We start from the raw sequence: 14,714 nt of genomic DNA, 5'->3' as shown, positions 1-14,714 counted from the left end.
CACTTTGTTATAAAGCAGAAACTAACATACCATTGTAAAGCAGTAATACTCCAATAAAGTAGTAAAAAAAAAATGACCATTATGAAGCACAACTTCTAATTAAAAGAAAAAAAATTGCCTCCAGTTTTTGGCTATTAAGAATATTATGAATAAAGTTGTTTAAAATATTCATATATACATCTTTTTGTGGGCATCTCTTTTCATTGCTCGTGTGTAAAAATCTATAGCAGAGTAACTGGGTCATATATTAAGGGCATGTTTACCTTCATGTGAAACTTGCAAACTTCTTTCCAAAGTGGTGTACCATTTTATACTTGGACCAGCAGTCACATGGACAAGATGACAATTCCCTTGGCTGTTAGTCTGCTTCTTTCCATCACTGCTTTCTTAATAGGCTCATGAATAAAATGGACATTCTGGAGGGATGAAGGCTGTGTCTAGAAAATAATATAAGTGTTTACTCTTGATTTGGTTACCATTGCTGAATGCCTAACTTGCCAGCAGTAGCAACCTATCCCTAACCTTTTATGTAATACCTCCATTAGAGTTCTATTGGTGCATAAAAATTACCACAAAAATTTACAGCTTATAACAACACAATTATTATTTCTGAGTTTCTATGGGCCATGAGCCTGATATGGCTTAGCTGAGTTCTTTGTATGAATTCTAGTTGTGTTATAACCTCACCAACATTTCATTATCTGAGTCTAAATGATCACCTATGACTGTCCAGTAGAAATACAATGGAATTTACACATCCAAGTTTCCTAGGAACCACATTAAAAAAGTGAAAATAGTTGAACTTTCTTTTAGTAATATATTTTATTTAACCAAATCTATCCAGATATTACCATTTAAGCCTATAATCAAAAGTTAAGATATTTTACATTCTTTTTTCATACTAAGTCACCAAAATTGGTTATGTATTTTATTCTTACAGCACATCTCAATTCAGACTAGTTGTATTTCAAGTGCTGAATAGCCACATGTGGCTAGTGGCTGCTGTATTGGACAACACAGACATTTCCATGGGTATACAGTAGTCACTCACTGTGGTTTTAACTTGTATTTTTTCCTGATAACTAAATGATGTTGAGCATGTTTTCATACACTTATTGGCCATTTGTAAATCTTCTTTTGTATGATGTCTGTTCAAATGTCCAGCAACAGGTGGTATATTCACACAATGGTGATTCACAAATTGTGGTATATTCATACAATGAAAAAGTACTCAGTAATAAAAAGGAATAAACTATTGATTCATTAAATAACCTGGATGAATCTCAAAATATTATGTTGAGTGAAGAAAGCCAGGCACAAAAGAATACAGATGAAATGATTCCATTTGCATGAAATTTTAAAACAGGCAAACTAATCAAGAAAAATAAAGCAAATCCACTGCTATAGTAGAGGTGTGTGAATGATTGTAAAACTGCAAAAGAGAACTTTCTGGAGTGATGGAAATGCTTTATATCTTGAAATGCTATAAATGTACCTATGTAGATATGTACATTTATCAAACTTTATTGAACTAATTCAAAATAGGTGCATGTTGTTGTATGTAAATTATACTCCAATAAAACTGATTTAAAGAGTAAAAGCAACATATGTTAGTACCTGCTATGTAATTTCCAGGCCCAGTGCAAAGTAAAACTGTGGGATCCCTTATTCAAAAAGTATTAAGAATTTTAAGACAGTGACAGCAGAGGGAGTTTGTTATGATTCCCCGGTGATAGAGAGTGCATGGCATATAGTAGGTTCCAATACAATTCTGTTGGATGAATTTAAGAATGTGGGCATTTTAGTGCACAGCAACTTCCTTTCAAGGACAGCATTAACACCTCTTCCTACTTCTGCTGTGTGTTCCACAGACCTGAGGAGAGAGTAGAATTCTGTATAGTTTTTTTTTTTTTAAATGATGTATGTAAATATGATAGAGACAAATACTGATTAAAAGTTGTTTTACTTTTAAATTCTTTGAAAATGTGAAGAAGTATAGCTCAATAATTAACATGAAGAAAATACAATTCAGTTGAGTGGGTGGAAATTATACAGGCATCATGAAGTATAAAGAAGTTTTGTCTTTCAGGTATTCTATATTGTTACAGGCTGACTTAGCTGTAACTAACTAAGCTAGTTACTTAGCTAACTTACCCAATATGGGTCAGGAAACAAGCTAAGTAATGGGGATGTGGAGATAAAACACGTATATATAACTGTGTAGTGGTTTGTCTTCTTTAGAAATCAATTGTTAGATCATATTCTAATTGTTAATGTTTCTAAGGATCCGAAATATATATAATCCACATTGCCATAAACATTTCATTGGGACTTCACTCTAGTGTTCCTTAACATAACTGGAATTGTTATAACAGGCATTTGGACTTATTTAAATAAGTTATGGACTGACTGTGCCCCTCCCCCATCCCCACCTCTGCCAATTCTCACATGTTGAAGCTCTGGTTCCCAGTATGGCTGTATTTGGAGTAAGGAAGTACTTAAGGTTAAATGAGGTCATGAAGTTGGGAGTCCTGATCCGATAGGATTAGTGTCTTTATAAAAAGAGACCAGAGAGCTCACCTGCCCTCTTTCTATGTGTACTCACCTAGGAAAGACCATGTGAGGATGAAGCAAGGCCACCATCTGCAAGCCCGGAAGAGAGTCCTCACCAGAACCCAGAACCTGCTGAATCCTGATCTGGGACTTCCAGCCTCCAGAACTGTGAAAAAATACATTTCTGCTTTTGAAGCCAAGCAGCCTGAGGTATGTTGTTATGGCAACCTGAGCTATTACAATATGTTATATTCTATAAAAAAACTACATAATATGCAGAATTTGATTCAAAAAAAGTACCAGCTTAGTCATATAATGTGGGCAATCTTTTAGCATTATAACAAGATTTATGTGTATATACTTAGACATAAGTGTATAAACCCTAAAAATTTGATAAATTCATACGGCAGATTTTCCCTAAAGGAAATTTACAGTGATTTACTTTATTACTCATTGTCCATAAGCCAAGGGATACATACATATTTTAAAATATTTCTAAAAAGGAAAACTAGAGTTTTAAATGATTAAAGGTATCACAAATATAAATATTTAAAATGCCTGTTGGGTGGCTGAGTGTCCCTCTTCTCATACTCAGCAACTTATTTTAGAAATGAAAGTATTAAGAGATGAGATGACAGCACACTAGTAACTAAATAGTCTACTGAAAAATATGGCCAAAAAGTTACTGAAAAATTGTAGAGAAGCAGTAAGATGCTTTTACACTTGTTCCATCGTAACTCAACGTAGAAAAGATAAAGCAGGATTTTCATGTTTTAGGGGAGCTGGAATAGTAGTTAATTACTTCACTTAAGCCAAAGTTTTCAAATTAAGCATGGCTAAGAATTTAGGGAAGAAAAATAATTAAACGGGAGGTAGCAGGTGGTAAATAAGGTGCTAACAAGAAAGACTATGTTTTTGGGGAAGATAGTGAATTGAAAGAGGTATGACATAGGTAGTTCACAATAATTAAATGTGATATTCTGGGGTGAGACTGCTTGGGTTTGAAGTTTTGCTCTGCCAATTACACGCTCCATAACCTTGGTTAACTTATTTTCCCTAAGTCTCAGATTGATCATTGGTAACGTGAAGAAAAGTAATAACTATCTTATATGTTAATAGGGATGATTAGTGGTATAAAGAATACTGTTTAGCACAGTACCTACAACATAGTATATGTAATAGATTTTAATGATAATATGAATCATGTATTATTGTTTCTTTTCAAATGTGACACCGCTAATGTAACTCCAATCTAAGTGAATATGGGTATTTTGAAATAGAGTAGTATCTATTCCAAAAAATAGGAAAAAAATGGGAAAAAGTCAAATTAATCTTTGTATTTGCTTATTGCACAGGCCCTCCTCAGACTCTGACATGCCTACTCAGGCTTTTCTTTGGCTCAAACTCTGCTTCAAAATTCATCCAGGGAGTCTAATCTGTGGGATATAGCTGTTTTCCTGATATCCATAGTTACATTATTTGAGGCTATACATCAATGACTTTTCTATCTTGCCTACTTGCAGTTTTCCCCATTTCAGCCTACTGTATCATAGCTGCCAGCCTGTCCCACTGTCACACCTTTACTGAGCTCCTCAGATGCTTGTGATAAAACTATGGCTCCAGGCTAAGTATACAGATTTCATTCTCACAGGGAAGAAGTGTATGCTGGCATTCTCTTATAAGCCTTCCAAAGTTCTGCTTCTCATTTTAAGAAACTCTGCTTCTAATTTTAAGAAACTCTGCTTTAAATAACCAAAGACATCTGCCAAAAACATTGGCAGAAATCAGAAAATGGTATTTAATCTTGTGGCAGTAGTTGGTTTTCAGTGTTTTCACATGCAAGCATTTCCTGTTCATTTTTGAACTATGTTGGACTTTCTTTATATTAATTGGAATTCTGTTAAGGTCCTTGAAGAAGACAACAGAGGCTTGTAAGGGGAAAAGACTTTCAGTTTTTTTTTTTTTTAAAGTCATCCACATGTGTTAACACTTGGGTTACAGATAAAATTCTCTTATTCTCAAATTTCAGTAAAGAATTTAAAAAAATATTTTAACGGTCTAACTTTTATATAAAAGTTTAAGTCGCTCTTAAAAAATACAAATTCCAAACGCACGTTCCTATTTCATTTTCAATGACTTTATTGAGAACATTTTGCAAATTAGATTTTACAATTTAACATTTTACAATTAGAAATTTCATCTGCTACTACGTAAGTTGCAAACTTTTCAAAACACTACAGAAAATCCTTTATTTCTTTGGATTTTTCTGTTCCATGTTGAGCTCCTGAGATGTATTTTTTCTTTCAGCTTCATTTTCATCTTCCTGTGAAATAAATTTTAGAAAACATTAAAATATAAACTTCAGGGCATTTTAGCACCTATACTTAAGTACACTTTAACTTCATTTCTCTGAAGAATTAACTATCATGACTCCAGTAATCGTAGGGGAAAGGCTATAAACAAAATGGCACAATTATGCAACATTTAAACATTAACATTCTCAGTGGGTGCTGTTTTATACTACACATTCACTAAAAATTTCTGTATGTTTTTAAAAACAACTTATTTTATCAATGACTTAAGAATTACTTTTGAAAGCACCTGCTACTAAAAAGTGTCCTTTTTAGGGGGTCAACCAGATATTTTTACTTCACTATTTGATAAAAAACAGTAAATTTAACTTCTGAGACATTTTATGTACCCAGCATGGCATTTTGGTCTCATCCAGCATACTTTCTTGACAGGTCTGCCAATTTTCCAATTACTCGTGCCACCATGTTATCTGAAGATCAGTCAGTTCTAAAATAGGAAACTCTAAAATGGGCACGTGAGGTGACAGAATGCTTACATTCTACAGTTTCATTCTAAGTGGTGGCCTCATAATTCATAGCAGGTTCCTGTGGAACATGGTGAATAAATAAAGTGACATCATAATGTCTGCTTCCATAGGAATGAAGTGTATCTTGTGTTCAATATTAAATGGTGACCTCCAAAGTATAAATAATGAGAATCTGGAAAAATATTTCATCTTACATTTTATAACCCATCTCATCATATATGTTCCTTCAACAACACGTAAGTACAAAGCAGTCTTGCTTTTCTAATATTTCTGATAGGCCTGCCATTTTTATTAATGGAAGTAAAAAACACTGTCTAACTCTTTACTGAGTTAATTAAAGTATGAGTAGCTTAATTTCTTAAGTATCTCTGGACAGCAGTAATAACATCAATATCACTACACATCACCCTGCATCTCTGTATAAAAACCAATTCAATTAAATAATTATTAAGCTTTGCTAACAAATAATTATTAAGTAAACTGACTTTATTAAGTAAATGAAAATCAAGGTGTATATATATAACAAATATATATTTGTTATATATATGTTAATATGTATAACATATTTATATAATGTTTATACATAACATATATATGTTAAGTGTCATATATATATATATATTTGTTTTCCACGAAAGACCACACCCTTGCCCATAAACATTAAGGTGGAGAAAGCTTCCTTTATATACATTGTCTCTAAATTTCAACAGCACCTGTGATTTAGCCTTTGTCAACACCAGGAAAGCAGAGAAATTATCAATATTATCAATCAACCTGAATCATTACAGATATGTTGGCTGCAAGGAATGGGGTTTCTGACTATCAATTTTGGCAATGTAATTTTAATATATTTATCTAAGCACAATAGCTACTGTGTGCTGTTTAATTTTTTTTCCAATTTGTCTCTACTGAATAGAGATATTATGTTCAATTGACTCTTGAAAATCTATTAATGAAGGTAGTTTCCACTTTAAGAGTCTAAGATAAGAGTCTGTAGAGATTACACTTTAATTACAACCCAATAAAAAGCAAATCCTATTCCACACTTTCCACTGTCATCTTCTGTCAGTGAAACACTGACAGAAAGTGTTAAAACAGCAGGTAAAGGTGGCAAGAAATTTTTGTTAGGTAGCACTGAATTTGTTTATATGTTGTTCAAGGCAGGGCTTTATCTTCTTTATCTTATATTCCTAGTTGTTCAAGGCAGGGCACATTTAGTGTATGGGGGGGGTCCAATAAATGTTTCCTGAACTATGTGAAACAGTGGAATAAAAGATGAGTAAAAGAGAGGTCTGTAATTTGGAAAAGCATAATATCCTTCCTTATCCAGTAGTTACACTTCTGAATTTACTAAAACATTATTGAAAACAGAAATAAGCAAAAATATTTGAAACATCATAAGCCAAACTCACCGTTATCGAATTCATATTCTTTAATTTTTGAAAAAAAGTGGAGGCTTTATCACGTGGACAGTCTGCTAAGTTCCCACAGCAATATGACTTACTGGTTTAACAAGCTTGGTTACCCTGATGATCCTGAGGACTAGGAAGTATCTATAATATTTACTTTCATAATTAACTAACATTCTTCATATAATGTCAGTCTTTTTGTTGTTGAATTTTTCTTAGTAATAAAGTATAGTTAATAAATGCATGCCTAATACTGCCTCCTGTTCAGGACAGGTACAAAAGTTTCTTTATGCAGAGAAAATGTCTTAAAATATCTTGCCTTTCTTTGCCTTTAAACTATTTGTGTAAGTTAACAAGATACAATCTCTTTCTTCCTTTGTATAAGAATAGCTGTGATCTGGATACAGAAAAGGATTATGGAGGGGCAGAGAAGGCATTTAATCCACTGCTAGAGTCCAACACATCATAATTGCTACGGTATAATATCATCAAAATAATAACAGCCAAAGACTTTAATCACTGTAAATAAAACACTGGAATTAGATATAATAATGCTCCAGAAAGGATTTTAGAAGTTGCTTTGTTTTTTTCCTTTTTTTGGGAGTGCTAATTTGTGTTTCTAAGTTTACACATCAATTTTTTTTTAACATCTTTATTGGAGTATAATTGCTTTACAATGGTGTGTTAGTTTCTGCTTTATAACAAAGTGAATCAGCTATACATATACATATATCCCCATATCCACTCCCTCTTGCGTCTCCCTCCCACCCTCCCTATCCCACCCCTCTAGGTGGTCACAAAGCACCGAGCTGATCTCCCTGTGCTATGTGGCTGCTTCCCACTAGCTATCTATATAACATCTGGTAGTGTATATATGTCCATGCCACTCTCTCACTTCGTCCCAGCCTACCCTTCCCCATCCCCGTGTCCTCAAGCCCATTCTCTATAGACATCAATTTTTATAAGAACTTTATAACAGTTCAAGATTAATACAATCATTAAAATACCTCAGGCAGCAAATCAAATATCATTCACAAGTGAATGCATAATGAATGAAACTGCAAAGAAAGGAAGTTTTTTTACCAAAGTATTTCTTCACTACTGGATATTAAAGGCAGGCAAAATTTTCTTCTGATAGATGGTAGGTTCTTGTCACTCTTTGCTAAGATAAGACATCTGTTTTTTTCCCCAGTGAAAGAAGACCCTTGCTACACGGATCATTTTCTTAGTGACAGCCCTGACAAGTTTGACATTTGTTTCATCAAGTGTTCTGAAGCAGCCAACAAGAAAATGTACCCTTTGGGGCTGCTGGAAAGCAGACAGGTTTACCTCTTAATGTTTAAGCTTGTTAATTCATACTCCAGAAAACATGTTGATTATAGCAACCTTGCAGATCTGCTAGTTACATGTGGAATTTCAGGAATACGCACATAACAATAATGCTCATAATGCCACACAGTTAAAAGTGGTTCCTTGGCCTTCCTGCTCTTTGGACACTGACAGCGTTGCTGTAGTGAGGAGAATGAAAATTTCTAAGCACACATGGACCATGTAATTATGGGCTAATGCTCCAGGTGGCAACATGAGACTAAAAGAGTTATTATAACAGAGAAGTAAGTAACAATACTGCCATTTTTATCTAAACTAGATTCCTTTTACCACCAAGTAAAACCACAGAGTCTGTTTAAATCCTACTCAGCTTGCAACATCAATCTGGAAGAGAAGGCCCTCTATTTTTCCTTATTTACAAATTTGACTCATAACAGTTCAAAGAATTGATGTCAATTAATAAAACCTATCCACTCCTGCTTTTCCCTTCTCTTGAGGTAACCGACTCCAAACAAAGAGCAATTATTTTAGCAGCTGGAATTTCTACTGCTCAGGTAATATTTGGACTCAAATTAGTCTATGAATACAGCTGACTCTGTATTTACCCTACAGACTGTCAAGTTTTAAATTATTTCTTTTAAAGGTTGGATTATACAAAGGGACACACTTTCCCCATTATTTCATTATATCTTTAAAGATGACTTTATGAGTACCTTTAGAGTGGAGAAATCTGTCAAACATTACCTTAACCAAATGATGAAGGTTAACATTACCAGTAATACATATTAACTCTTTGGTAAGATGCACTAAAAAGGGCACATTAATTCTGGTCTGTGGTATCCTTCCCAATAATGCATGAACCTAAATCTAGTAAGGAGAAAACATCAGATAAACACTCTATAAAATAATTGAACAGTAGAAGATAATAACACTACAGGAAGCTGGATGAAGGGCCAATGGGAATTATCTGTGCTGTTTTTGCAACTTTTTGTAAGTTTAAAATTATTTCAAAATAAAAAGATTTAAAAAAACAAAATAGAAATGACTATTTAATGAAAGTTTTCTAAATTCAAAGTAAGTGTGATTGTATGCACAAAGAGTTTATGTGGAAGAAAATTCAAGGTAACTGTCACCTCTATATTAAAAATACACGCTAAAATAAACTGTTTGCTTTCCATTTTTCTATTTAAAATTCCTTAAGTACCTCAAATGTTTATAATGGTGATGATATTAATTTTTATTTTCTTGTCTGTGCTTCCATGCATTTATCTTACATTTCTACTCTGAGCACAGATTACTTTCACAATTAGAAAACATAAGCTTTATTTCCAGAAATAAGTAAGCATAATGGGAGTCTGTTTTCAAAGAGAATGATGTCAGTTGTTTTTACTTTACAGAATTTGCTATTCACAGCAGATAAAGACACATGGTGGTACAAACAGTAAAATAAAGTGAGAAGGTACAACTAAGTACTAACTTAAAATATTTCTATTTTCTTATGATATTTTCTTTAGATTTTAAATATTCCTTTAATCAGAGAAAAGTTACTGTAATTGGATTCAAATTAATAGTTGAAATTATCTGTATGCTTTGATAATGGTCCTTTAAAACTGTAGTATATACACAGCTTTTGGTGAAAAATATGAAGACACACTTAACCTGTTCTGTTAGTTGTAGACTAAGTATAGAAAAGCAATATATAATATATTGTTCTGATCTGAGGTCAAAAACTACGCTCTTTTATTCATTTAAAACATAAACCAGAGGGACTTCCCTGGTGACACAGCGGTTAGGAATCCGCCTGCCAACGCAGGGGACACGGGTTCGAGCCCTGGTCCAGGAAGATCCCACATGCCGTGAAGCAACTAAGCCCGTGCGCCACAACTCCTGAGCCTGTGCTCTAGAGCCGGTGAGCCACAACTACTGAGCCTGCGTGCTGCAACTACTGAAGCCTGCGTGCCTAGAGCCTGTGCTCCACAACAAGAGAAGCCACAGCAATGAGAAGCACACATACTGCAACGAAGAGTAGCTCCCGCTCACCGCAACTAGAGAAAGCCCATGTACAACAAAAAAGACCCCACGCAGCCAAAAATAAACTTAAAAAAAAAAGTATACCAGATATAACTCTGAATGGCATTTAAGATTGTGCTTTTAATAAAGAAAATATGCTAGTGCTGCACAATAAGGAAAAAAATTTTCTTAACTGGAAAAATACAATAATGAAAATGTTTTAGGCAAAAATGAGCATGTTGCATGCTTCAGACTAAAATTAATTAGAGTTTTTAACATTTTACAATTCCACTCTAATTCTTTAAGTGGTGCATTTACTTCATAGTAATAAACACTTGGATCATTAAGTGCAAAATGTGTGTGATGTGCTACATTTAACAACCTTTGGCCCTTTTTTCTGTACTTCTGTATTCAGTTTTCCAATGCATTGAATAAGCAATTGAAGACCACAATTAAATTTCCTGATGTTGCATATTTGAGATTCTTATTTCATTTAATACAAAAGGCAATTAATCTACCATTTTACAACTGAATCTCAACTTCAGTGGGCCATGAGAGATGCTGAAATGAACTTACAAGAAATGCTTAATTAAATTCACAGTAAAAAGCGTAAGAGGTTCTTATGACAGAAGTTGCATATTTAATTAGAAAGTCTAGGACTTCCCTGGTGGCGCAGTGGTTAAGAATCCACCTGCCAATGCCGGGGACAAGGGTTCAAGGGTTGATCCCACAAGAGCAACTAAGCTCATGCACCACAACTACTGAGCCTGCACTCTAGAGCCCGCAAGCCACAACTACTGAGCCCACGTGCCACAACTACTGAAGCCCGCGCTCCTAGAGCCTGTGCTCCACAACAAGAGAAGCCACTGCAATGAGAAGCCTGAGTACCTCAACAAATAGTAGTCCCTGCTTGCTGCAACTAGAGAAAGGATGCGTGCAGCAATGAAGACCCAACACAGCCAAAACTAAATAAAATAGATACATTAAAAAAAAAAACTCTAGGGCTACTGTAAAATTCAAGTAACCTGGGATGTTCTTAGTAAACCTAGCTCAAACACATAAGTCGATAAACAAAATGGAGCTATTTTGTAAATTTCTACCTTTTTTCTCTACTTAGTGACTCAAAAGATAGTTAATCAAAGAAATATCCCATTACCTAACATTACAGAATCACGGCCTTTTATTTTAATAGCAAGTAGATAAAGGACAGTAATAAATTTCTAATTTCACGTATGAGTATATATGAATAATTCTTTTTCATTTGTTGAGCAATCACTTACCTCTCAATTTGTGATTCTGGAGCAGATCTAGTAAAGTAGGTTTGCTTTTCTAAGTCTTTAGTTCCTCCTGTTACTTTTTACTTCTTTGTGGTGGCTTTTGGTGGCATGGAAATGGGACAGTTAAAAATAAGACTTTGGGTTTCCCATGTATGATTTCAGATCAAGAGAGAATCTCTATGACCTGAGAAGGAAGGCCCTAAGGATTGGTACAGTCATCTAGGGAGGGCATATTAACAGGAAAGGAAAGGAAGAACAGTGAGTGGAAGGTAAGACTCTGGCAAAATAGGATTGGAAAAAAGAAAATGAATGATGGATGATAAGTGTGAGTTAGGTTAGACACTTAATGAGCATAAACCTAATTCTATAAGCTTATATCTTCTCATAAATATGAAGAAAAGCATAACTTTCATAATATGAAGTTTTAGGTATTTAAGATACATTTAAGATATGGTGCTAACCTGCTGGGGCTAAGAATACCATCACACTCTTTTCTTCTCTGACAGATGAGTTTCTGTATAAGGCTTATGTTTGATAAGCCCTACGGAACTTATGGTCTTAAAGATAAAAATATTTTCCTTCTCTGGCAGACTATCTAATATCTAGGAAATAAGCATAGAAGTGTATGCTGGAAATGAACATTAGAGGCCCCTAACTTTCCATCATATGTAACACTTTGGTTTAAAAGATATTACCTGCTTTTGATGAAATGTACAGTGTGGGGAATATAGTCAATAACTATGTAATATCTTTGTATGCTAACATACATAACCAGGCTTATCATGGTGATCACCTTGAAATATATAGAAATACTGAATGTTATGCAACAGGAACTAACAGTATTGGACATCAATTAAATTTCAAAAACAAACTCATAGAAAAAGAGATCAGATTTGGGTTAGGGGGTGGGGTGAGGAGAAGTGAATGGGGAGGAAACTGGATGAAGGTAGTCAAAAGGTACAAACTTCCACTTATAAGATAAATAAGCACTAGGGATGTAATGTACAACATGATAACTATAATTAACACTGTATGTTATATATGTAAGCTGTTAAGAGAGTAAACCATAAGAATTCTCATCACAAGAAAAATTTTTTTTCTATTTAATTTTGTGTGTATATGAGATAGATGTTCACTTAAACTTGTGATAATTACTTCACGATGTATATAAATCAAATCATTTTGCTGTATACCTTAAACATATAGACTGCTGTGTGTCAATTATATCTCAATTAAACTGGAAGAAAAAATGCTACCTGCTTTTGAAGTTGGTGGGTAGTCAGTACTGACTCTAGAGAAAAATAAAACAAATAAAACCCCTCAAATTCTATAAGGGGGCAATATAAGTATATTTTCAAATGAGAATAGCATAAGTCCAATGTATATGAATTAAAAGATTATGGTATATTAAGAAATAACATTTAAAGAGGCTCTTTAGAAAATATTTTTGCATAAATCATCTATTCACTAAATGTAACATTTCAAAAATCCTAAATGTACTAATATTTGAAGACAATACATATGAACCTCTACTTTTCCCACAGGTACTCAAGGAGAAGAAGAGACATTTCTAAATTTATGTTGTTTTATTTTTTGTTCTAAACATACACATACAGGTTTAAATTCCCAGGAGTTAAAAAAATTCCATCAAGCAAAAATGAGGCAGAAATAAAGTCTAAAAATGTTTAAGATATGCAAGCTCACCAGTCGAATTATAGTTCCATAGCTAAGAAATTTCTAGGTTGTATAAAAATCAGTGATTGGCTCATTAAAATTTCCAGTCATACATGCACTGTTTTATGACTAGAAATTATTCAGCAATAACTGAGTTCATTATACAAGCTGGAAAATACTTATAGGTAGCATATTTTATTTATTTATTAATATAAGCAACAGCCATTGATACTGGAACTGGCCATTGTGGAAGAAGTGCCCTCTTCAATAGGATGTGATAGCATTTTGTTTATCCTTCACAATACAATGAGGAGTTTAATGGAACATAGATTTAAAAGGCATTTTATATATATTAAAAGAATTTGGGTGAAGGAGATCAAGATGGCGGAGTAGAGGGATATGGAGCTCACCTCCTCTCACAAATACATCAAAAATACACCTACATGTGGAATAATTCTCACAGAATACATACTGCAAAGCTTGCAGAAGATCTCATACAACCAAAGCTGCTGGAAAGATGCCTACATAACCAGTAAGACGAAGGGAAAAGGGAGAAGAGGAGGAATAGGGACAGGACCTGCACCCCTGGGAACCTCCTTCACCAGCTGGGAAATGTGCTGAAACACACAGGGAGCTTCAGAGGCTGGGGAGGAGAGTGTGGGAGCTGGCCTGCAGCCCCCCAGGGTAGAGAGACCAGCACAGCCGGAGACACGCGCCTCCTGGTGTGTGCAGTGGCTAGGTGCTGAAACTTGGGCTTCAGCAGACAGACCTAGGGAGAAGAACCAGTTTGGCTGTGGGGAGACAGCCCGAAAGTCCTGGAGTGGGCCTGGGCCACAACAGGGGGCACGCGCAGGATGGAGGGCAGATCTTTCATAGGAGCCCCACTGTCAACTCAGTAAGGGAGAGGTGTGGATCTACCATAGCATCCTCATTATCAGTGTGCTCACAGCGGGGCATAGCTTCTGCCACCATGGGTTTTGCGAATTTCGTGCACACTCAAGTGGAGGCAGGGCTGAAATCTGAACTGATTATTAGCGCTCCTGTAGTGGAGGTGGCCCCTGAGTGCAGCAGCAGCAACAGTGATTTCTGTGGGCACAAACCAGGTGACAGGCAGCATCACAGAGTCACACATCCTGGCAGAAGTCTCCTGGGGAAGAACACACAGTGGCTCCTTTCCCAGAGGGAGCACTCCAGTCCCACCTATCTCACACCACAGCTCAGAATTGGATCTGGGGCCTCTATTCCAACAACTGGGGAGCAGACTCTAACCCCAACAGGGCTGTGAGAACCACAGGGCAAAGAGGAGGCCCTGCCCAACATCCAGCACAGGCTCTGGTCACCAAAACACCAAACACACCCATCTATCAAGGAGACAAGGGCCAGCACACCCTGAGGAAAGACTTGGCAAGCATCCATACCAAAAACAACCCTGGCACCAACAATACTGGACTCACATGGTCTACACAGGGTCACTCACACATAAAAACAGCCCTTTAAAACTACAGTAGATAACTGTTTCTCCTAAATTCATAGAGTCAGAGAAATATAAGTAAAATGAAAAAGTAGAGGAACTACTGCCAATTTAAAAAACAATAGAATCCCCCTAAATGAACAAACAATGAT

At 35.3% G+C, this 14,714-nt stretch overlaps 1 protein-coding gene across 4 annotated transcripts in view; it reads right to left on the bottom strand.

Annotated features, from left to right (window-relative positions):
* Window positions 1-4,681: 4,681 nt before the first annotated feature.
* The window catches only part of PHF14 (PHD finger protein 14), a 199,902-nt gene continuing 189,869 nt past the window's right edge, over window positions 4,682-14,714 (bottom strand). For 2 of the 4 annotated variants that reach the window (XM_060304665.2, XM_030857189.3), the window contains one exon: window positions 4,682-4,876. In XM_060304665.2, coding sequence (XP_060160648.1) covers window positions 4,802-4,876 — 75 coding nt within the window. In that variant the 3' untranslated portion in view covers window positions 4,682-4,801. The remainder of the gene's footprint in view (window positions 4,877-14,714) is intronic. The other 2 variants (XM_060304672.2, XM_060304667.2) reach the window with 2 other exon arrangements.

The sequence above is a fragment of the Globicephala melas genome, chromosome 9, assembly GCF_963455315.2.
Source record: "Globicephala melas chromosome 9, mGloMel1.2, whole genome shotgun sequence".
Classification (NCBI taxonomy): domain Eukaryota; kingdom Metazoa; phylum Chordata; class Mammalia; order Artiodactyla; family Delphinidae; genus Globicephala; species Globicephala melas.
This window is presented reverse-complemented; position numbering and strand designations above follow the sequence as displayed.